The sequence below is a fragment of the Crocuta crocuta genome, unplaced genomic scaffold, assembly GCF_008692635.1.
Source record: "Crocuta crocuta isolate KB4526 unplaced genomic scaffold, BGI_CrCroc_1.0 scaffold16, whole genome shotgun sequence".
Classification (NCBI taxonomy): domain Eukaryota; kingdom Metazoa; phylum Chordata; class Mammalia; order Carnivora; family Hyaenidae; genus Crocuta; species Crocuta crocuta.
The window spans coordinates 1217428-1240813 of NW_027531893.1; the positions used below are offsets into that span (position 1 = coordinate 1217428).

At 37.3% G+C, this 23386-nt stretch overlaps 1 protein-coding gene across 1 annotated transcript in view; it reads left to right on the forward strand.

The window, feature by feature from the left end:
* Positions 1-8672: 8672 nt before the first annotated feature.
* Positions 8673-23386, forward strand: part of SLC13A1 (solute carrier family 13 member 1) — a 186414-nt gene continuing 171700 nt past the window's right edge. Inside the window, exon 1 of the mRNA XM_077773182.1 lies at positions 8673-8850. Coding sequence (XP_077629308.1) covers positions 8673-8850 — 178 coding nt within the window. The remainder of the gene's footprint in view (positions 8851-23386) is intronic.

Below are 23386 nucleotides of genomic sequence, written 5' to 3' on the forward strand. Positions count from 1 at the left end.
CAAACAGTATCTAGCAAGATACTGACTCTTGGAGTCTTATACTTTTAACTCTAGTTTTAACATTCTTCTAGAAGTCTACTAGAGTGAACTTCCAAGTAGCTCCGTGGTGCCACATTCTTAAATATGGTTGGTCAGCCATACCCAACAGTTTGAAAAGGTCTCCAAATTAAAAGACAGTTGAGAGATGCCTGGGTGGGTCAGTCAAATATCCGACTTGATTTCAGCTTAGGTCATGATCTCACAATTCTTGAATTCAAGGTCCGCATCATGCTCTGTGTTGATAGCATGGAGCCTGCTTGAGATTCTCTCTCCCTCTCTCCCTGCCCCTCCCCATCTCTCTCTCTTTCAAAAAAATTTAAAAAAATTTTAAAAAGACAGTTGAAAGACAAACCACCCAAATAGTCATTCAAAAATAAAAAACTCCAGAGAACAAAAGAAAAAGCAGGGGACTTTAAAAAATATATATTTAAGTCTATGTTCTTAGAGAATTGATTGTATTTCATTCAGAAAGCAAAAACCAGAATATATTTAATTTTTTAAATTTATTTATTTATTTGAAAAAGAGAGTGCCAGGTGGCGAGAGCAGAGAGAGAGAGAGAGAGGGAGAGAGAGAATCCCAAGTAGGCTCTGCACTGCCTGTGCAGAACCTGACGTTAGGCTCGAACCCATGAATCATGAGTTCATGACCTGAGCCGAAGTTAGATGTTCAACCAACTGAACCACCCAGGTACCCTCAGAATATTTTAAAAGAAGCAATAGAAACATTGAGTTTTCAGAAATGAAAAACAAAATAAAGCAAGAGAATTATAAAGTCAGGAAATATTTGAGAAAGTAGGACAAAATGGCAAAGAAATTTAAAGGAGAATGGTATGTTACATGATGAATCCATGAGCTCTAACTCATTAGAGCTCATTTGACTCATTAGAGTTTCTAAAAGAGTGAACAGAGAAAAATTTCAAATAATTTATCCAATAACATCACTTAAGACTGACTTTAGAGGGATCATGGATTGTACAGTGCAATGAACATAATTTCAGACCACTAGGAATAAAAGGAGTTTGCTGAAAATCTTTAGAGGTCAAACAAAGTGACCTCTCAGTTCAAGGAACTGAGGGCAAAGTGACATTAGACTTCTCAATAGCAATATTGGAAGTTAAAAGATAGGAAAAGGTATCTTCAGAATTATTAGGGAAAGGTGATTTTTTCATGTTTGTTTTTGAGAGAGAGAGAAAGAGCAGGGGAGGGGAAGAGAGAGAGAGAGAGAGAGAGGGAGACACAGAATCCAAAGCAGGCTCCAGGCTCTGAGCTGTCAGCACAGAGCCCGATGCAGGACTCGAACACATGAACTGTGAGAGCATGACCTAAGCTGAAGTCAGATGCTTAACTGACTGAGTCACCCAGGTGCCTCAGGAAAGATGCTTTATAACTTAGAATTCGATACCCATCCGGGTGATTTGTCAAGAGTGACACTAGGAAGCCACACTTTCAAACATTTAAAGTCTTAAAAACTTATTTTTTTGTGTATCATGTCTTAGTTGTTAATGAAGGATATATGTGTATGCTACTAAATAAATATATTCTACTAAATTAGTGCCTCCAGGTAAGGAGAGAGAAGAAAGGCAAAGTCTCAGGTTGACAGCTGTGCCATTAGGCTTAGAAAGCAACAAGCCTGGGGGCGCCTGGGTGGCTTAGTCGGTTAAGCGTCCGACTTTCGCTTAGGTCACGATCTNGGATTGAAGGAAGAGGAGAGAGTTTCCCAGGATGGGTGTCTAAAAAAAGGGACCTACTTATCTTGTGTGCTTTAGTCATAGTGACTAAGATGGCCTTAACATTCCCCTCAGCTTGGCTAAATTTTACACAGTCTTCTTGCTGATTGTGGGTCCCTGGCCTCCCTTTTCTTAAAGCATTTACTTTCGAAAACTTGGGATTATAAATTCTTTCTCTGCCCCCTTATTTGCCATTTAAATCTCTCAGACTTGCCAGTTGTACAACCCAGAAATATCTTTCTCAATGACGTGGGACCTTTGAAGCATAATCATGAAGTAAGTGAGGACCCCTATCTTCTAGTCTCTGTGGAAGAGTAGGAGACTAATGTTGTTAAGGGGCAATTAACAGATCTCCTAATCATCCTGATCAACCCCTCAGCTAACGTCCAATATTTTTCCCACTACCTCACCCCAGTGCTTAAAAACCACCACTTTATAATCTAGAGTTGAGTTCAACCTATCTCAGCTCCTCTCAAGTCTGCAATAGTCTTAAATTAAGTCTTTCTTTCATCCCTTTCTGTTTAACCTATCCAGTGTAATATTTCTTTGAGAGTTCAAAACTAGTATTAAGAGGCATTTATTAATTGTATTGTATAGTCTGAGAAGAACTCATGACAGTGACACAGAAAACTAAAGAAATAAGAAACAAGTGCTTAGTAAATTCTGTGTTTTCTTGCTGTACCTTTTTCTATTCCTGGGTTTCCTGCCCAGAGAGGCTCCTCACTTACTTGAGCCGCGCAGTGCATTTTGCTTATGCATTTCCTGTACAACATATTGTTCCTCCTGGAATGCTGAATCCTTATTCATCATAATAAGAAGTCTATAGATTTAATTTCTTTCCTTTAATTTTGTTCCTTACCAGTTCGAAACAGTGTCCTAACTTTATAGATTTTTAGTTTAAAGTCCTGGGTTGGACAGGGCCTTAAATTTATATAGTACTTCATAACCCACAGAAGACCCTTATCCCCCATCTTCTTTCGTCCTTATAACAACCTTGTACGGTGAGTTTTGGCACTGGATTCAGAAAAACGTAGCTTAATATCCTACATCTAGTCAAGGTTTTTAATCTCGCTAAGCCTCAATCTTATGTTTTGGTGAGGTGGGTAGTACATAGCCCATAGGGCTGTTGTGAGGATTAAATGAGAACATTCCTATAACTGCTTTGCATAGTATCTGGCATAGTCAACACTCACTAAGTCTCTTCATGATCATTATTATTTTATAAGGGAAGACTATAAAGTTTAGACTCAATAGAAAGGAAGTTACTATGTTATGGAACAGGGTTTAAATATACACCTTTTGATTCCAAAAGCCATTCATATCCACTGTCTCACGCTGTCTCTCTAACTGTAGGTTTTCCAAACAGTATCATCATTAGGATTTATTGACTCATTATTTTAGGTTAGATGTTTAGTACATAGGTATGTTTTGAAAGAGAGTGCGGACTACAGTGTGATAGGGAAGGAGATATTGGACTATCAGTAGTGACGGGGGCGGGGGGACAGAACAAAAAGAGACCTAATCAGGGAGCTGTGAACAGCTGGGAGGTAGGGAGAGGGAGGAGAGGGGCTAAGATGGGGGTCACTAAGATGGGGAAGAGCAGAGGCATCACAATGTGCAATACGAGGCACCTGAAAACAAGCTGCTCATGCCTGTTATTCATATCTGGTGCCCCCTCACCATCTGTGTGGCTCTCAACAGTATTGGAGTAGCCAGACAAAATAATATTCTCGAAAGGAAGTACCACTGGAAAGGAGAGCATCCTCTAATTTTTAACCTGGTGTGCAAAATGTGACTTTAATTCATCCACGGGGGTAAAGGGGACGGGGAGTTCTGTAAATGCATTTTTAAAGCAGAGCGCCTGAGAGGGCTGCTTCTCTGAGAACGGCCCAGACGGGGAGACTGAGCGGTGCCTGTGGCGGCCGTGCCCAAGACCTGCTGTTGTTTTCACTTCTTGACGTCTCCGTTCAAACCATATGGTGTAGAAATGGTACATATTTATAAATAAATTGATGGTGTTTCTAGATTCCTTCTGTGTATATGACTTCTTTCATCTCAGATTTATCAGTCTCTTGGAAGAGAAGATGGACTTGAATCAGACAGGTTTGGGTCCTCAGAGAACCCATAAAGTAATTTTTTCATTGTGTTTGTTTTCCTGTTTGACACAGTGCTAAACCTCAACAACAGAGAGCTGTTTGTTTTGTGTGTGCGTGTGTGTGCGTGTGTGTTTGGTTTTTAGTAATTGAAAGGATATCTAAAATGGACATCACCATTCCTGTCCTTTTTAAATTCCTCCTTTGAGAAGGTTGTCACTGATTTTGAATTTAATTTTATGATTTTGAATACTTAAGAAGTCTTGGCTCTGGGCAACTTTTGAAGATAAAACAAGCACTTTCAGGGTTCTTGAACAGGGTTTACTGGACAGGGAAGGAGGGGCTGGGTAGGCCTTCAATCTTCTCAGATTCTGCACTCTCTTGGCAAAGGTTTTTCATTCATTTGTTTGTTTGTTTTTGACGGGTGAGTGATTCAAGTGATTTTGGCCCTGATGACCTTGTGGGTAGATTCCACATGTTAGAGCTGGAAGGAGCCATTGAAGTCATCAATGCACTCCTTTCCTGTTTTACACATGAGAAAACCAAAACCCAGGGAAGCATAGCGACTTGTTCTATACCTAGGAAAAGAACTTATTCACTAGGTACATTACCAAAAAATATCTCCTAACCCACACGTACATGTACAAATAATGGCTCAGGTTCCCCATCACCAGAGGCATGGTCAGCCCTGCAGGCTGCCTTCTGCCACCAGGCTCACCGATACCTGAAAGCTGTTATTCTTGTGCCATTTACATTCCCTCTTCCATTCATGCTCCACAGCCTTCCGGAGCTGTATGTTCTTCCACAGGCACCAACGGACTAATCTGCTAAATTAATCATCAGTCTGCTAATGGGGAAGAAGAAAGGCCCAAATAGGAAAAGATTCCTCAGCTATTTCTGAGCAGGCCACTGTCGTCCTTTCTCCAAACATTGTTTGGAGCATGGCCACACAGTAAGCCCGACCCTGAGAAAACCGTACTTCCCTTTCCTATGTTTCAGGCTCTACCCAAAGAGCTCAGGGTTCCTTGCTGTGGTCTGGGTTCTAGTTTGGGTACTGCTCCTACTTTTTCCTTTCTTAGGGGATTTTAGTCATAAAATCTTTGAGTGAATGAATGCCTTTGTCTCTGAGACTCCAGAACTCAAGCATAATCTCTAGCCATACCTCTGTGCTACCTCTGAAGATTCATTTCTACTGTGGTTATCTTTTCCCCTGAAGTGAGGATTTTCTTGTGATATATTTGTTCAGCTCTACACAGATCAGTATGTTCAAGGGTTTGCTGGATCAGATTCAAAGTGAGTAGTCACCACATGCTTCCTGAAAGAGTTCAAGAAGTTCAGGACATAATTAGGGAAATGACAACTGTATGCATGACCAAGTACACAGTGCCTTAGGGAAGTATTTTCTTACGAGACTTTATGAAGGGCAAGTATTGCTCAGTGGTTAAGAACATGGACTCTGGAGCAAGAGAATCCTGGGTTCAGATCCTGGCTGAGTCCATTACTAGCTATGTGACTTTGGGAAAATTGCTTAAACGCACTGTACCTCACAATGTGAGGTTGTGTAAACAGAAACAGAGCCCTTGTGCTCATTAGTTCTCACTTTGTTTTGGCTCAACAAACATAAGTTCTGTGCTTGACTCTGATGATGCTAAGATTAATAAGACAAGGTCTGTGGTGTTAAGAGATTCAGGGTTCTACTAAGGAAAACAATTCTTTGTGCCTCTCTTGATTGCCTTTAACCCTCTGAATCATCACCGACTCTCTAAGCCTTTGTAGACAGTGAGTATGAAGAATCAAATTGCCTGGATGGCTCAGTTAGTTGGTCAAGTGTCCGACTTAGGCTCAGGTCATGATCTCACAGTTCATGGGTTTGAGCCCCACATTGGGCTTTGTGCTGATAGCCAGCAGAGAGGCTGTTTTGGATCCTCTGCTTCTCTCTCTCTCAAAAATAAATAAACATTAAAAAATGTCAGATTGATTGTGGAACCTTCCCCCAAGTGATCCACACATCTCATATGAGCACAAGGGCCCTGTTTCTGTTTACACAACCTCATGTCTGAATAACTTCTGTACACTTTCCCCTTCTGCTACAATTCTCTGAGAGAGGCAGTTTAGAAAATTGGTGTCTGTAAGTCCTAATGTTTAACTAGTATGATCAGGAGCACATTTTCATATAAAGAGATAATTAACTTGGTTTCATTTTCACCTGACTATCCCGTGATAAGTTGAATTCTTAGAATAAAAACATGTGTCACTCATCTTCCAAAGGGCAACTATTAGGTGCTCAGCTAGACTTTTCCCTTAAAATTATTTCTGCACCCTCAGAATCGCCACCCTGATGGATAAGGAAAAGTCCCTTGGATGAAACAGAACATAAGTTAGCAGAGAGTTTTTAACATAACCTGTTATTACGGTGAAATTTGGGTCTTTCATGATACATGTAAGCTCTGCAAAAACAGAGGTTTAAGCAGCACAAAGGAAAAAGAAGTGTGATTTCAGTCAGATAATTTAATAATCTGAAACCCAGAGCCAGTTACTAGTAAGAATTATAGGAATGAAATAAAAATATAGTAAAAGTCTGTTATAAAATATTTTCCTACATAATGGATTGTGTTCTATAAAATAAAATCATATCCCTCAAACTGGGTTGATATATCATTAAGTTGTAGGGAACAAATAGAATGGATGTGCTGCCTGAGGCTGTGAGAGGCTGAGGACAGTAGAATGTGGACAATTGATGTAGCTTCTTGGAGATGAGTATGCTCATTGCTGTCCCAGAGATGGCACTAACTGTCCTGGGGCTCTGCATGTGTGATCTAACAAATGCAAAGTCTCTGACACATAGTAAGCACTCAAAAAATAATATTACATTTTGTTTTTACATCATAATGGTGTTTACTCTGACTGAAGTTTTTTTTTATTAATATAATGTGAACTCATAATTTATTAACCAGAAATCTTTTTGCAATCAATGGTGAAATATTTATTAGAAGCCAGAAAATGACAAAGCTAATCCTTCATCTTAAAAGCTTTTAAATTATGTAAGTGTTAGATAATTTTCAATTCATTTGGATAAAAATCTCAATATGCATTCAAGCAAAAAGGGTATTTGTAGAAAGAATCGAAATATATTCATAGAAAGAATATCAGTCATTGTTCTCAATCTAAGTGAATAATACCATTTAGTAATCTATCAATAGTGTGGAACGATGGAGGTCAGGACTGTGACCCTTGTTATTGTCATTGAGAGGGGCTTCCAAGAAAGCACCATCAATACCAATGACAGAGGGGGAAATGAGGAGGAGAGACGGCTGAGGGAGGGAGGGTAGCCAAGCCAACCTTCCAGTGTCAGAATAAGGAAGATTTTTTTAGAGAAGTAGAAGTGGAGAAAGGATGAGAAAAAGGGAAGATAGAACAAGACTAAGCACAAAGAAAAGAGAAAGAATGCTAACTGTCAGTGTTTTTAGGATATTATTTTACAAAATGTAGCAAACTCATTAACAATAGTTGTTGTACAGTTGCTTTATATGGGCACAAAGTTAAACATTATTTTGCCTGAACTGCATTGTAGTACCAACCAGTTTTCTTCCGTGATTTATTCTCAACTTTGCTAACATTAGCCTGGCTTGTGAGAAACTGCGCTCTCAGCAGCCATAAATTTTCTAAAAGTTTCATTTCGTTTTAGGGAGAAAATTAAGTGTCCATTCCACTAGCAATAAGAAAGAATAAATCCCATTTTAATCACATATTTCTTGCTGTGAGCTTAAGAATACCATTTTTACTAGCCTGTTTCTCTTTTTCTTGTGAATTAATTTTGAGTTGCTGATTTAAGATATTCAGAGTAGGCACAGATCCGTATAAAGAAAAAGGATTATGCATCACAGACAGTTTCTTTCTTAAAATCATCCATATTTGTATGTCATGGCTAATATCCACCGATGCTCAGCAAATCGGTAGACTGTGGCTGTATTGACAATTTTGTGCTTAAACCACTACTGTTTTATCGGGACTGTTAGCTTTTTCCTTAGGCTCTTGGCAGCCCAGAGCAAACTTATTTCTAAGCATCTGCTCACCACTTAATTCATAATTATCATTCTGGAAACAGTCAGCGCCGGTAGCAGTAGTTCTAAATTACCACTTTGGACAAGCATATAAATGATGAAACCTCATTTATGACTGACATCTCTGTAGAAAGCATGATTTCTGGTGTTGTTTGCATCCTTCATCTGTGATTGATAAGTCACAAGCCAGAATAATTTTGCCTTAATAACTAAGATAATGATCTTTCCTATTGTATTTGCTTTTTCTTTGTTTCCTTCTCAAGTTGGGGGACCCTTTTGTCTTCAGTCTGGACCCCTGGAGGCTATTTTTCTCTTGTTATCCATATCATGGATAGTCACACCAATTATGTTGTAATATTGGATTATTCCTCATTTTATTAGGGATTAAACTATTGCATAAATGGGCTTAAATGCTGAGAATTTAAGTACATGTTTAAATCCTGAGAATTGTGTAACGCTGGCAATGAAGTTTCTACCACATTTCAAAGTTTAAAACCTCACTTCTAACAATGACAGAATTTTAAAATTTCTTTGGATGGCACTAAAGGCTCATGGATATCTTGTTTGAATCTGTGGAGTAGGCACTGAACCTGGGGATTAGACAGCCATTCTTGAAGAGTTCGGAGGGTTTGGATAACAAACACCAAACATAATGATGCTGACTGATGGCCTAAAGTGAGGTGTGGTGACCCACTGAACAGCCATGAAGGGGAGGCCACTTTTAGGAAGCAGTCCTTGTGGTGATCAGAGCCATGGCCTCCAGTGATGGTACTGCAGCCAGAACACCTGCCAGACGCAGGATCCGGTCCAGGGCCACCCTCTCCGAGCATCACCGTGCAGCAGCATGGGCCCCGGGAAGATGGAGACAAGATGACAGGCATGCATCTACCGGCCGAGGGAACATCACACTACATCCCTATATGTGTGGGGGTAAACATGCTACATGCTATTCAGAGTTACACAGTCTGGTAATTAATAGAATTGTTAAAATCAAAAACAAATGGAGACCAGCCTTGACAAACACCCCTGAGCAAGATAAAATCAGCTTAGTCATACAGACAATGCTTAATTTAGCTTGTCATAGGAGACTAACTTGACCTGGGTCAGTTTTGCTTATGCCTCTGGAAATCATAAGCAAAACTCAAACTGTTGCCCAAGGTAGATCTGAGGGAACCACTGATCAATTTCTTATCATTTAAGAAAATTCTAATATTATAAATTCTAACTGAGCTCTCCCCTCTTTACATTCCCTGCCCGTAAATACAGCTCACATCAAATCCTCAAAAGACCTGCCAGGAGCTCACTACAGTTTATGTGTTTCAAATTCCAGTTCCTCTTCTACTCCTGAAGAGACTCATCTTTTTGATAATCTTGAGTTTGCCTCAGTTTATTACACTATTTAGGTTGACAGATGGGATGAAAAGGAAAATAGATACTAACTTTTTCTTAAAAGACAGAAAAGAAACATCCAGCTATATGGTCAGTTTGGCTCCCATTATTATGTAACATATCTTTCTGGTTATGATTTTGGTTTTTCTCTCCATTCCGTAAAAGAAATAGAGGTATTATTGGAATGTCTGTAACCTGGACTCAGGACTGTCAGGCCCCAACAGCACTGTCCTGTTACTAGACCTTGGGAGTCGGGAATGGATAGGAAGGGATATTGAGCTCCGGGATAAAGTCTTATTTTACCCTCTAGGTCTTTTGGCACAGAAAATATATTTATACACTTTCATGAGTACCGAAATTTAAACTCTCTGCATCCAGTAATTTATTGTGTTCCTTCTATTGAGCAGAAGGAATTTCAGATACGTCTTACTTACTCTAAACTCATTCCCCCCATGTTCCTACTGGGTTTTAAGTTAAAAAGCCAACTACTTTCTATTTTGGTAGGTTTGTATCTGGAGCAAGTACACAGTGCTTCTATTTCAACTCTATTTTCAGATTTCTTTTTTTCAAAAGAAACATTTTTAAAAGAAAAATTTTCCCGCTGCTGTAAATGATTTACCAGCCAGGCAAAAGAGCAAGGAAATTGCTCATAGTAAGTCTCAGAACATTCAAAGTTCTAATGTGCCTCTGAAGTTTAGCTCTTAGAACTTTAGATAGTACTCAAATACCTGGAGCCTAAAATGAGGCAATACTATATGAGCAAAAGTCTTTCCATTTTTATGATTTAAGCAGTAATGGAGTTTGAAAACCCATTTAGGAATTCATGTTTAGATACTATCTATAGATAAGTATTCAATTTCTTGAGGTATGCTCATTAAAAATTCTTATTTTACAATATTTACATGAACAGGTGCTCCTCCCATACATATACCAACTTGTGCGCACACGTGCACGCGTGTGCACGCACACACACATACACACACACACAGCCTTTTTCCAGAATTTTATTTTCTTCACTATACATGATACACATGAATATTTTAAATACAATGTATTAAGGAGTCAGAATCAATTCAGATTACCTTCTTTGTAACCAGCTAACAAACTAACAATTACATAGAAGAAGGCTGCAACTATGGAAGAGACCCACTATATCTAGAATGAAATGTATACAATGGATTTCATTGCAAAAATATTCATATAAAGACCTTGATGACATTAAAATCTATCTTTGAGTTTTACACTGGGTAATTGCACACTATTTTCTCACTTCCTTGCCCAAAATAATAAAAGCTTTGACACAGTGTTTATCAAATATTTAGAACCAGAGGATTTTAATATGAAAAAAGCAATTACTGGATTCATCCAAGAAATTTTCAACAGAATATTATATCACAAAAATGCTAATAGTTACAAGGTATAATCGGTCAGTTTATCTCAAACCATCCATGTTCAGAATGCATGAGGAAAGAATACATATTTAGCTTGGAATAGAAGACAGTATTTCCTTTGCTCTTGATGTTGCTTCTTATTTCATTGATAATAAAAGGCAAATAACTAAAACTTTGCTCGTAAGTGGCAACATTTTAACTTTTACTTCTTAGTGTGGTCCTTGCTTGAGTTGGGAAATAAAAATCTTCAGAACTAAGAAGAGAAAGGAACTGGAAGCTGTTAACATTCTCAAATATAAAAGCATGAAAAGGTGCAAGGTACAGCTTAAGTCAGAGAAAGTTATTACTTGAGAGAACATTGCAAAATAGAAGCTAGTTAGCAGAGTTGCCACTAGGAAAAACTAGAAGTGCATGAAGTATGTCTTTCTGTTCTGTACATCTCCTGACCATATATACTCTAGCTTCCTCCTTCAAATACTCCTCCGTGCCAATCTTTTAATAGTTGTTTCTAACTGGAAAGTATTTACTTTCTTCCATCATCTTGGAGCTCTGCAGTATATAACTTACCAAATTGCTCTGTGTTAACAACAACAAAAATACCGAAGCATCAAATATGTATAGTACGTGAAAATTACCCATTCCAGGTACCATGTTTAATGGTGATAGCACTTCCATTTGTTTCTCCAGTAAAAGGGATTTGTGGACAGATTAGAAAGGCAAAACTTTGGGAGATATCTTAGATTTTAGATATCTTAGGGGAAAGATATCTAAAATCAAGTAGAACCTTGTGACTTTCCTTGAATCACACTGTTCAATATATCTGCTGATTTTATGTAGCTTCATCCATGACTTAGACTTTGAGAATACAAGAAAATCAGATGGCCTTCTACTACAAAGCTGTCATCATCAAGACAGTATGGTATTGGCACAAAAACAGACACATAGACCGATGGAATAGAATAGAAAATTCAGAATTGGACCCACAAATGTACAGCCAATTAATCTTTGACAAAGCAGGAAAGAGTATCCAATGGAAAAAAGACAGCCTCTTTAACAGATGGTGCTGGGAGAACTGGACAGCAACATGTAGAAGAATTAAACTGGATCATTTTCTCACACCATGCACAAAAATAAACTCAATATGGATAAAGGACCTGAATGTGAGACAGGAAACCATCAAAACCCTAGAAGAGAAAGCAGGAAACAACCTCCTTGACCTCCACCACAGCAATTTCTTACTTGACACATCCCCAAAAGCAAAAGAATCAAGAGCAAAAATAAACTATTGAGACCTCATCAAGATAAAAAGCTTCTGCACAGCAAAGGAAATAATCCATAAAACTAATAGGNAGGGGAGAAGAAGGGGAAAAATAGTGGGGGAGAGAGAGGGAGCCAAACCATGAGAGACTCTTGAATGCCGAGAACACACTGAGGGCTGATGGGGGTCGGGGGGAGAGGAAGGTGGGTGATGGGCATGGAGGAGGGCACTTGTTGGGATGAGCACTGGGTGTTATATGGAAACCAACTTGACAATAAACTATTTAAAAAATTAAAATTAAAGTTAAAAAATAAAGAAAATCAGATGGCTTTATGGTCTTCTAATCACCAATGTTTGTTTTTTGGTTATACTGGGTGAAAAATACAAATTCTCAGTAGGTTAAAGGAGTCCTGGATTTATAAGATAATTTTTCTTCCTGCAAACTGATTCTAAATTTCTTACTTCTCACATAGAAATATTTTTTCTCTATTCTAAGGACACAGTGACTTCAAATACATAGCCTGTTCAACCTGACTTCTAAGATACATTGCATACACACCCACACCTAACTGAAGACAATTTAAAAACTAATAGGAGACATGCCTAAGAACTTGAAGATGGCACTTTCATTTTCAATTTGGCTAGAACTGAGAAAACTGAAAATGTATATAAATAAGCCTTTATAAAAAGTTTACCTTATTTATCATTTAAAACATGCCTTCAGAAATTTGGAATTGACATTTTTAGAGATCATGTGCTTGACATGCTCTTAAATTAATTCAACAAGTATATTAATGTGATAGCTCTTCTTCTACTGAAGAACCTTAATTCCTTTCATTCAGTATACTAATGGAGATACTTGAAGTCATTGCTAAAGCCACACACATTCCCTTTTGACCACATAGTGACTGTTCCTACTAAATGAACATTTATTCAGCTCTAAACATGATGAAATGCATGACTGGAAGATGATGTCTGCTCTTTAGTTCTTATGACTTCAGTATCATTATTCTAGTAAACCTCTCAGTAAATCTTGCACAGGTGACATGAAAGCAAAGAAGGTACTCTTTAGAAAGCAGTTTCCTGAACTCTGCTAACCTTCATCCAGACAGATGAATTGTGAAATTAGCATGCGTCTTTAATGCCTTGCCTTTGATGACAAGCGCAAAGCATTTACGGATAAAACCATTAGGTTATTTCACTTCTAGGTTGCTGCAATCTGCTGTTTAAGGACAACTAACAGGGAGAAAAATACAGACACATTTTAGTTTGTTTGCATTTCATTTTTAATTACTTCCTTTTAATTTTTATTTGTTACAGACTTCAGTTTAATTAAGAACTTGTAATGGATGCTGTAGTGTGCTGCCTAGGTTCCTCTTCCAGGAATAAAGTTTGAGAGATTTATCTTTTTGTTTATTTATTTATTTTGAGAGAAAGAGAGAGAGAGAGAAAACATGAGCAGTGGAGGGGCAGAAAGAGAATCCCAAGCAGGCTCTGCACTGACAGAATGAAGCCAATGAAGGATTCAATATCAGGAATCATGAAATCATGACCTGAGCCAAAATCAAGAGTCAGAAGCTTGACTGACTGAGCCACCCAGGAGCCCTGAGAGATTTGTCTCTTTTGGCTCTCGACTGAAATATCCTTAGCTAAAGAGAGCCATCTGCTCGAGAGCCATCTGCTCAAGGCTCTTCCCTTTCCCTGAGGTCAGCTGCATCAAATGACTAGCTGACTTCTCCAGGCATGGGTCTACATAACCCATTCCCTTGCCTAAAGGCAGCACAGCTCTAAGGGTTCCATCCCTCCTCCAGAGTACCTACATAATTGGGTGAGCCTTTGCTGCAACTTCATCCATTTTAAACCTTCTTATGCTGTCCTACAAACCTTCCTAATCAACTTCCTACATGCAAATGTCTATTTCATGGAGAACTGACTTAAAACAAATGACGGTACTCTTCTATACAATATCGTGCAACTTTGAAAATCACAATCACTTTCTGATAACCTAGACCAGTATGTCAAAGAGAAAGTTAGAGTATGGGGTGGAGTGAGATTAAGTGGCAAAAATCATAAAATTTTTTTCTCCAGGGGGGCACAGTAGAGCTATAGCATCCAAGAGTTATCAGTCATGAAAGTAATCTTCCCATGAAGAAATGATTACTGCAACCAACAGAGTGCTGTCAAAAGAGCACTGGACAGGAAGAAGACACTTACTGTTCATTCTTCAAAGCAGTGTGGGACCCTGGGCAAGTTGGCTTCTTCATGAAAGACTAGACTGTGTCTAAGGTTCCTTCCAATTACGTGGGTCTGTGATTTTTTTTCCCAGGCTTATGAAGGAAGTATGAACAATACTTAATTGTTAAAAATTATTAGGACAATACTTATTTCTTTATAGGTATCTTTATTGAGAATGCCAGAGATCACATAACGGGGCTGAATGTCAGATTTGAAAAAGGGCAATAATTCACTACAGCTGAGGAGATATCAAAGTAGCCATGATGTTTATGAAGGTTGATCCTGAGAGGGAGGACAGTATAGTGAGACCATGAGGAGGAGTCTGAGAAAATGTTGTCTACAGGTAGAAAATTAACTGCCACAGGTGGAAAAAAAACCCACACAAAAAATGAAAACTTATTCTGTCTTTTCTTTTCCACACGTATTAGTATGCTGTGTTAATTCCAAATAACCACAACTTCTGTTACCAGCTATGACAGACTAGCCTATAGACCAATCATTCTTCTAAGAAATCTTAGAAAAAGTGAAAAGCTGGATTAAAATACACACACACACACACACACACAAACACACACACGTAATCTGAAGACTTTAGAGAGATTCCAAGGCAACAAGGACTTGAGGGCCAGATTGCTGAAGAGAAGGAAAAGTGAGTGACTGCAACATGCAGTACTGATTTTCCCCTCAAAGTATTTGCCCATTGGTAAGTGATGGTCAAGAGGCTGGAAATCTGCCCAGAGCTTTGAGGCAAAAATGGAAATCAGAGATCATTATGGAGGACAGACCTAGTTAACAATCCAGGATTTCCGTTGTGACTCCTGAAGAGTTTACTCTTTAATAGTAATGACAAACCAGAAATAGACTGGCTCACACACAGTCTAAACTCTGCTTCAAACTAGCTCAATTCCAACTTCAGGCTGGATTAAGGTCAATTTCTCTTATCCTAACTGCTGACCAGAAGCCAGATGTCTCTAGAATTTTTCATATCCTATATACAGCATTCATTTATAAATTTACCAGGCTATAGCAAACAAGAACAAATGCCTAATAGAAAAAAAAAAAAGATACTAGTAAAGGTCTTTAGCAATTTCAGCTATTGGGTGTTATCAAATACTGACCATTTGTTAACCTGTGAGGACCTTAGTTCCCTCATTCTCCCTAAGACCTCTGATATATACAAGGTGATAGGAGGTAATTTCACATAATAGTTCAAGCTAATATATATTTCTTATATCTCATTCAACTCTTTGATGAACTTTAATAGTGCTTCTAGGGAAGTAACTAGTTATTTGCATAACCCCAAAGAGGTAGTGGGAATTTCAGGCTATGGAGGAAAGAGTATTGGTAAAATGGCAATATATGAGAACAATATGTTTTGGGACAGGAAAGGTACCATGAGAATCCAATAATGGCTTTATACAGGCAGCTATTCAGCCTGCCTACCTGAAGGTAAATTGTTAGCAAGCGTAATTAATCACTGGCTCCTCTGATTTTGTTTGTTTTATCTTCATACTATAGGTGCTTCATACCTCTAGATCTTTCTCTGTATTTCATGCAGTTCTGTTGTTTTAAAACACTGATCAGGTATGATGTGCTTTTAGTAAAGCAGCTGTAAATCTATCAGATCTGCCACAGTCAATATCAAATCCACTACTGCATGATTGCTGGCATAGGAAATGCAGATTACTCTCTGTTGGCTGTGCTTGGATAAAGACACAACTTGCTTATAGAATCTGAAAAGATGAAGGGTACAGGGTTCTTGGTTTTGTTTTTTAGAAAAAGGAGATATGACATAAAATAATATTCCTAGGTCCAGTAGAGGAAGACAAGAGAGCCTTTATTTATTTATTTACTTATTTATTTATTTATTTAGTAAGTGATGGTGTTGAAAGGTATAACAAAATAAGAGGGAAAACAAAAAATCCAGTTGGAAGATTGAATAGTTGGGTCCAATAGAATTATTATTCTGTCAGCATTGACATTACAAATTCCCATATTCGGGTGTTTATTAAAATCCAGTTAGATCTAAAATAAAACACACTAGACTGTAGCCAGCAAGCAATTAAAAAAAATTGAATAATACACTTTTAATCATTTTTAGCCCGAGGCCTTACAAATTGTGCTACCACCAAATGACCCTGAATGTTTCCGGCTTCATTTACCTGGGATTGAACTTGATTTCTTTCAGACACAGTTTTGGTATATATAAGTATTACAAAATGCTCTTCAAAGATACTTTAATATGGATAAATGTAAGCATTAAGCTTCATCACTACTGTCAGGGGAGCACCAGTGGTTATTGTTTGAATCAAGCAGGTTTACTAAATACTTTATAAGTACTGGGCTTCATTTGAGTAATGTTCAGCATTTTAAAGAGCTGAAATTAAGATCACAAATTAGGATTCCAAGGCAATATTAACTACGTAAAATAATCCCAGTGTTAACACAGAGGCCAGCACAATGTTGGTGTTCAAGTACTACACTGGATCAATCAGCCCTGCCTTTTTCCAGCACTGCTATATAAATGTCGCAGAGTTTTATTGATTTTGGCTGAGAGACAGAGAATAGAAAAATATGGGAGAAGACAACAGAATGGTTATTGAAGACATAGTAAAAGAAAGAAAAACAGAAAATAAAGTGGGGAAACAGAAGAGATGAGCAGACAGAGGTGACCCAGAAGCAGACTCATATCAAGGTTTATAACTTATTCAATGGACATTACACTGCTTGCTATAAGTATAAACAAGATGACACATTTCATTGTTAATCATTAATTTAACAAATAAATAAGAATAACAACAATAATAGTATGTTGTGGGATAAAAGGAAAAAACACACACACACACACAAAAACCACCCTGAAATAATGACAATATCACACAGATCAGACATGTTTGGAGTTTCAAGATCTTTGAATTGTTTGAGGGAATGATAAAGATACTTATTGATTTTAGACTTGAAGAAGATAATAGCTCATGATAAAAAATTTAAAGGAACTACTAACAGAATTGGATTGTAGTTAAGAGAGATGGAATAAAAAATGACATAAACAATCAAAAGTGTGTGTGTTGGGGAGGGAAGCAAGAAAGGAGAAAAAAAAAGCAAGATTAAAGGCAAAAAGAAGGCCACAGAAATAAATTCACATATTAATACTGTCATGGATATAAATGGATAAATGCTTCAGTTGAAAAATTGGCAGATTGGGCCAGTTTTTTGTTTGTTTTTTTTGTTTCTCAGACTGGATTTAAAAACATACACATAGGCAAATCACTATATTTTATTGATGAGAAGTACATCTAAAACATAATGATCCAGAAATTCTGAAAACCAAAAAGTAGAAAAAGATATTTCTTACAAGGAAAATTTAAAAGTCAAAGGTAAGGGGCTCTTTGGTGGCTCAGTTGATTGAGCATCTGACTCTTCATTTCCACTGAGATCATGTTCCCAAGGTCATGAGATCAAGCCTCACATTTGGCTCAGCACTGAACTTGGAGCCTGCTTAAGGTGCTCTCTCTCTCACTCTCTCTCTCTCTCAGTATCTTGGTGGCTCAGTCAGTTAAGCATCCCACTTCAGCTCAGGTCATGAGCTCATGGTCCGTGAGTTCAGCCTAACATTGGGGTCTCTACTGTTATCCTGCTTTGGATCTTCTGTCTCCCTCTCTCTGCCCCTCCTCAACTTTAGCGTGCACGTGCGTGCTCTCTCTCTCTCTCAAAAACAAATAAACATTAAAAAATGATTCTCTCAAAAAAAAGTAAAAGGGCAGTAAAAGATATTCCTAACAAAATGAAAATTGATATACTTACATTAACATACAGAGAAACCTATACGGCAAGAAAACATTATTAAAGATAAACAAGATCAGAGTATAATTTTTAAAAATATGAATACACCATATTTTAAACTTGGTTGTATGAAATAACGAAACTTCAAAATACATTAAGCAAGAATTGTTAGATCTGAAAAAGAAATACAAAATCCAAAACATAGTGAGACTTTTAATAATATTTGTTGGTAATTGATAAACCAAGTGTACAAAAAAATTCATACATTTATTAAAAATGTAGGCTACTGGTCCAGTGCTTCAGTGTCAATGTAGTTGAGTGCTTTTACAAAGCATAGCTAATTGTAAGAGACTTTCACAAATACACTCTGGACAGAAGTAAACAAATAAGCATATTACTTATAAGATGGTGCCATTTCAGACATAATTCTTTTACAATTAGTAGTTTATGGAAAATGGAGTTTGGCATAATATACAATTCATTCAACATTCATGGAGTCTGAATATCACAGAAATAAGCACTATGACTACAAGAAGTTTTTTTTTTATACTTTGCAAGTGGTTTTGTATTTTAGCGATGAAGATTAGTTATCAGAGACACACGTGGTCTTAAGTAGAATTTTTATGTATGCACATTCAAAGTCTCTTACATCTTTCTGGGCCTATTCATTTGCAGATAGGAGTAAAAGCTGTAACAAAGTTCTTCATATCATGTATTCACATATGATGCACAATTTTTTAAAGAAATCTTCAATTTCTTTAAGACAAAAGGAAGAGTTGCAACAGGTTCATGAAGATGAGGAAGTGCCAAATGTAAGAGATCCATCCTCAAGTGTCTTCCATTTATTGGTTTGTTTGTTTGTTTTATTTACTTATTTTGAGAGAGAGAGAGAAAGAGAGCATGGGCAAGGGAGGGGAAGAGATAGGGAGAGGGAGAGTCCCAAGCAGGCTCCATGCTGTAAGTGTGGAGCCCAATGTGAGGCTCGGACTCATGAACTGTGAGATCATGACCTGAGCCAAAATCAAGAGTCAGATGCTTAACTGACTGAGCCACCCAGGTGCCCCAAGTATCTTCCATTTCATCTCCTTGTTTAGCTTCATCTCGAGCCCTTCATCTGAAATGTCATGGCTCTGCCTCATTGGGCTTCTAGTTGGCACTCTGCTCTCTTCACTGCCTGGCACTTGGATGATTTTAACTTTTCCAAACTCAATTGCTTTCTATGTAGAATGGAAGTCATACTATCTAACTGATTGCATTGTTGTGAATTTTAAGTGAGATATATTAAAAAACTTTACCAAGAAATATTAATATTATTCTCTCTTCCCCCCACCCCACCTTGCTCCTCTCACTCCTAATACCCCCATAAGAGGACTAAGACCGATGCCCACCATCTATGATGTCATGTGATATGCTCACCCTAACTCAGGCATCTACTCTTCATTCTTCCAGTTTCCTGCTATGGGTCATAGTCTGGGTAACTGAGATGCCAAGCTTACCAGCCAGGGAAGTTACATTATGTTTTTCCTTCTATGGCCAATGCTGTTACTATTGCATTGTTTTGTGTTCACCAAACACCAGATCACTATTATTATTATCATCATTTCAACCGATGACAATAATAAAACAATCTCTTAGGATTTTGCAGATGATGTCAACTCTCCTAAGGTTGTTTGGCTGTTTCTGCCCTATTTTCTCAGTTTGATCTGAAACAGATCCCTGAGTTATCTCTTAGTTGATAATATCTTTCCTAACTCATTTGATTTCACTCATTTTTCCCCTCCAGATTTTAAATGGTGAACAAGTTCTGTACAGCCTCTTCTCAGAACTGATTTAGTTTAGATTCAGTAGCAGTCTTGCAGGATCATGGAGAGACTGCTAAGTTGAATGCTACAATCATCTCAGCTCCTACAGAGTATTCATTTCATTGTCAGCTGGTGGGAACAAGCAATTGCTGTACTCTAAGGCCGATTCCCTTCAGTAATGAAGCAAGGCACTGGGACATTTTCATTTCTGAATTCCAAGTGAGTACATATTGTCATTTCAGATGCTATTCTAAGAGCTATCATTTGCTGGAGTGCATCTGGTACCACATTTATTTACAGCATTCTAATTTTTCTTTAAAACTTAGGGAATGTGGGAAGAAACTGAGGTATTGATTTTGTATATGTAGAGCTCCGCTAGTAAGATAGGGTCATGTTGTATTCTCCAAGGGAAAAATGCTCAATTTCTCATCATTTCGGATACTGAAGACAGCATTAGAAATAATAATTGAAAATGGGTAATAGACAATCAGCCAAAGGGTTTATTTGATAGCAAAGAGATGTCTGAGTCCCAGGGAGAGAAAATCAAGTTGTAAGAGAGGCAAAGTGCTACCAGGCAGTAATAATGGGAAATTGTGCAACTTTTTACTTTGATACTGAAACATTTCTTATCCTGCTCTAAATGAGATGGTGAGCACAAGTATCCTGTTAAAAAAAAATAAAGGAAAAGAAAATGGAAGAATATTGTAAGATAATAATTGCCTTTCCCTGAGAAAAAGCCATAAAGCAAAGGAAGGCTGTAGCACATTATTGAAAGGTGAATTTCATATAATTAAACAAGTAACTGAAGATGTAAAAGATAACCACAAATCAGAAATTTAAAAACTCTGAAATTGCCAACAACTGCATATGATGTTAGATAAAAGTAGAGTAACATTTTTAAGAATTTTAAGATTTCAAGGAAAAATATATGATCCAGGAGTTTTATATGCGGTCCTTCAATTTCCACAACTATAGAAAACTCATTTTAACCATGTTAGAACTCGGACTATTGTACTCACAAGTTCTTTCTTCCTACAGAATCTGCAGCCTTCATCCAATCAAGAGATAATTTTAGCCAAAATAATTCCAGTGTGTAGTGTTACATATATTTAATTGTACATCTAAGAGTAAAATGAAGATAAGATTAGAATATAAATAGTAAATCCTCTGAATAAATAGAAATACCACAACTAAGAAATGGGAGAGGAAGGTATAAAGTTAACAACTGTACAAAAGTTATAAGGAAAACAGTAAACATTTATGAAATAAAAAATATTATATTAAAACAAATGATAAGATATTGCATATTCTTAGAAAGGAAGGATGAAAAATCATCAGGATGTTAACTCTATCCAAGATAATAATAAGACTAACCCCAATGAAAATACCAAGTTTTTTTTTAAAAAAAAAACAGGGTGAGATAACTTTCATACAAACTTTCATATAAACTTTCATACAAAGTTTATATGAAAAAAATCAAGCTTTGATAGCTACAAAAGGGGGGAGGGAGGAAGGAAGGCAATGGGAAGTGAAGAGGCTAGCACTAATAGATGCTAAATCATACTGTAGCTTCCAATTAAAACGGTGTTGGATAGGCAAGTAAGTGGACTGACTGATGATCCAAAGGAACACAATAGAAAACCCCCAAATAGACCCCAAATGTAAGATCATTTATTCATCTTAATCACTGGAGAAAACATAATTCAGCAAATTATGTTGGGTTAACTGGCTCACGTCAGTTTGGCTCACGTCATGATCTCATGGTCCATGAGGTCAAGCCCTGCGTTGGGCTCTGTGCTGACAGCTCAGAGCCTGGAGCCTGCTTTGGATTCTGTGTCTCCCTCTCTCTCTGCCCCTTCCCTTCCTGTGCTCTCTCTCTCTCTCTCTCTCTCTCTCTCTCTCTCTCAAAAATAAATAAATGTTAAAAAATTAAAAAAAGAATAAAATTCTGATTGATCCGAGATATGAATATTTTGAACGATGAAATGAAAAAGGAACTGTACATTTACTTAAAAAAAGGGAATTCGTCTATAAAATGGAAGTGGAAAAACTTGCCTAATTATCATGAAAACACTCCTTGAGAGTATTAGAGAAAAGACATAAATTTGCCCTCAAAAATGTATAAGCAAAGAAAAAAACAAAACTAAATTTAAAAGAAATATAAAAGATTTAGAAAGGAAAAGAAGATTTGCCTTGTCCCTAAAATCTTTCTTCACCTCAATTTGATCTTTAAATGGTTTTGAATGAGTAGGTTGGATAAAATAATTTCTAAAGTTCCTTTAATCTCAATAGTTTAGAATTCTGGTATGCATGGACTGCCTAAAGAGAGAAAGGAAGTTATATTCTTGGAATTGATTTTGGTCTCTTTATTTTTTCTTTCTGATAATCTGACCACTTCAGTTTAATCTCTGCCTTATCATAAAGTAGTGGAATGTATTCCCACTATCGCTTTTGTGTGACACTGATAGACTTTACTCTTAATTCCTCTCAATAGGATGATCATACCATCAGTCCATGAGCAACTATTCAAGCCTCATGGATTAGAACTTCTGTTTCCTTGGGGAGCCTGGGTGGCTTAGCCAGTTAAGCATCCGACTCTTGATCTCTGCTCAGGTCATCATCTCTTGGTTCATGGAATTGAGCCCTGCATTGGGCTTGGGGCTGACAGCACGGAGCCTGCTTGGGATTCTCTCCCTCCTTCCCTCTGCTCTGCTCCTAACTTGCTCATAGCATTCTTTCTCTCTCTCTCCTCTTCTCTCTCTCTCTCTCTCTCTGTCTCTCAAAATAAAATAATAAACAAACAAAAAAAAGAATTTCTGTTTCCTCAAGCCTTCTAGCATCCAGGAACTTTGGAACTTCTGAGTGAATAGTCAACACCTGATTACAGTTCCTGGGTTTGTGAAATGCAGGATAATACAGTTAATTCAGAGAACTTTAGCCTTGGGAAAGGTGATAGGAAAAGAAAATATCCTGTAACAGGAAGTAAGTTCCATGACCTTTGACTACGATGTGTATAACTGGTAGTTTGGGATAAGGAAATGTAAAAGGGTGAAGAAGCAGAGGTAGAAAAGAAACAGTATTGTTATCAGAAATTGTTTTTGTCAGTGATGATGACTGTAGTTACAAGGAACAGGGAAGCTAATTATGAATTTTTTTGTAAATAAATATTCAACTTTAACTGTAATATATTTATTCCAAAAATGGTTTAAGTTTGCTTAAAAATAAAAGAGGCATTTACAAAGAAAAAAATGATATGGTGCCTGAGACTGAGGATAAATATATATAATACCTTGGATATAAACAGCTTAAGGGTTACTGACTCATATTAGGCATGATATTGTAACAGCAGAAGCTGAAAAAAGAAGAAGAATATATTGAGTTATATAGTTTTCGTTGTTGTTTAAAAGTAAGCATATCTTTTTTTAACTAACAGTTATTTATTTATTTAGTTATTTACTTATTTATTTTGGGGACAACATTTTTTTAAATGTTTTTATTTGTTCCTGAGAGAGACACACACACACAGCATGAGCAGGGTAGGGTCAGAGAGAGAGGGAGACACAGAATTCGAAGCAGGCTCCAGGCTCTGAGCTAGCTGTCAGCACAGA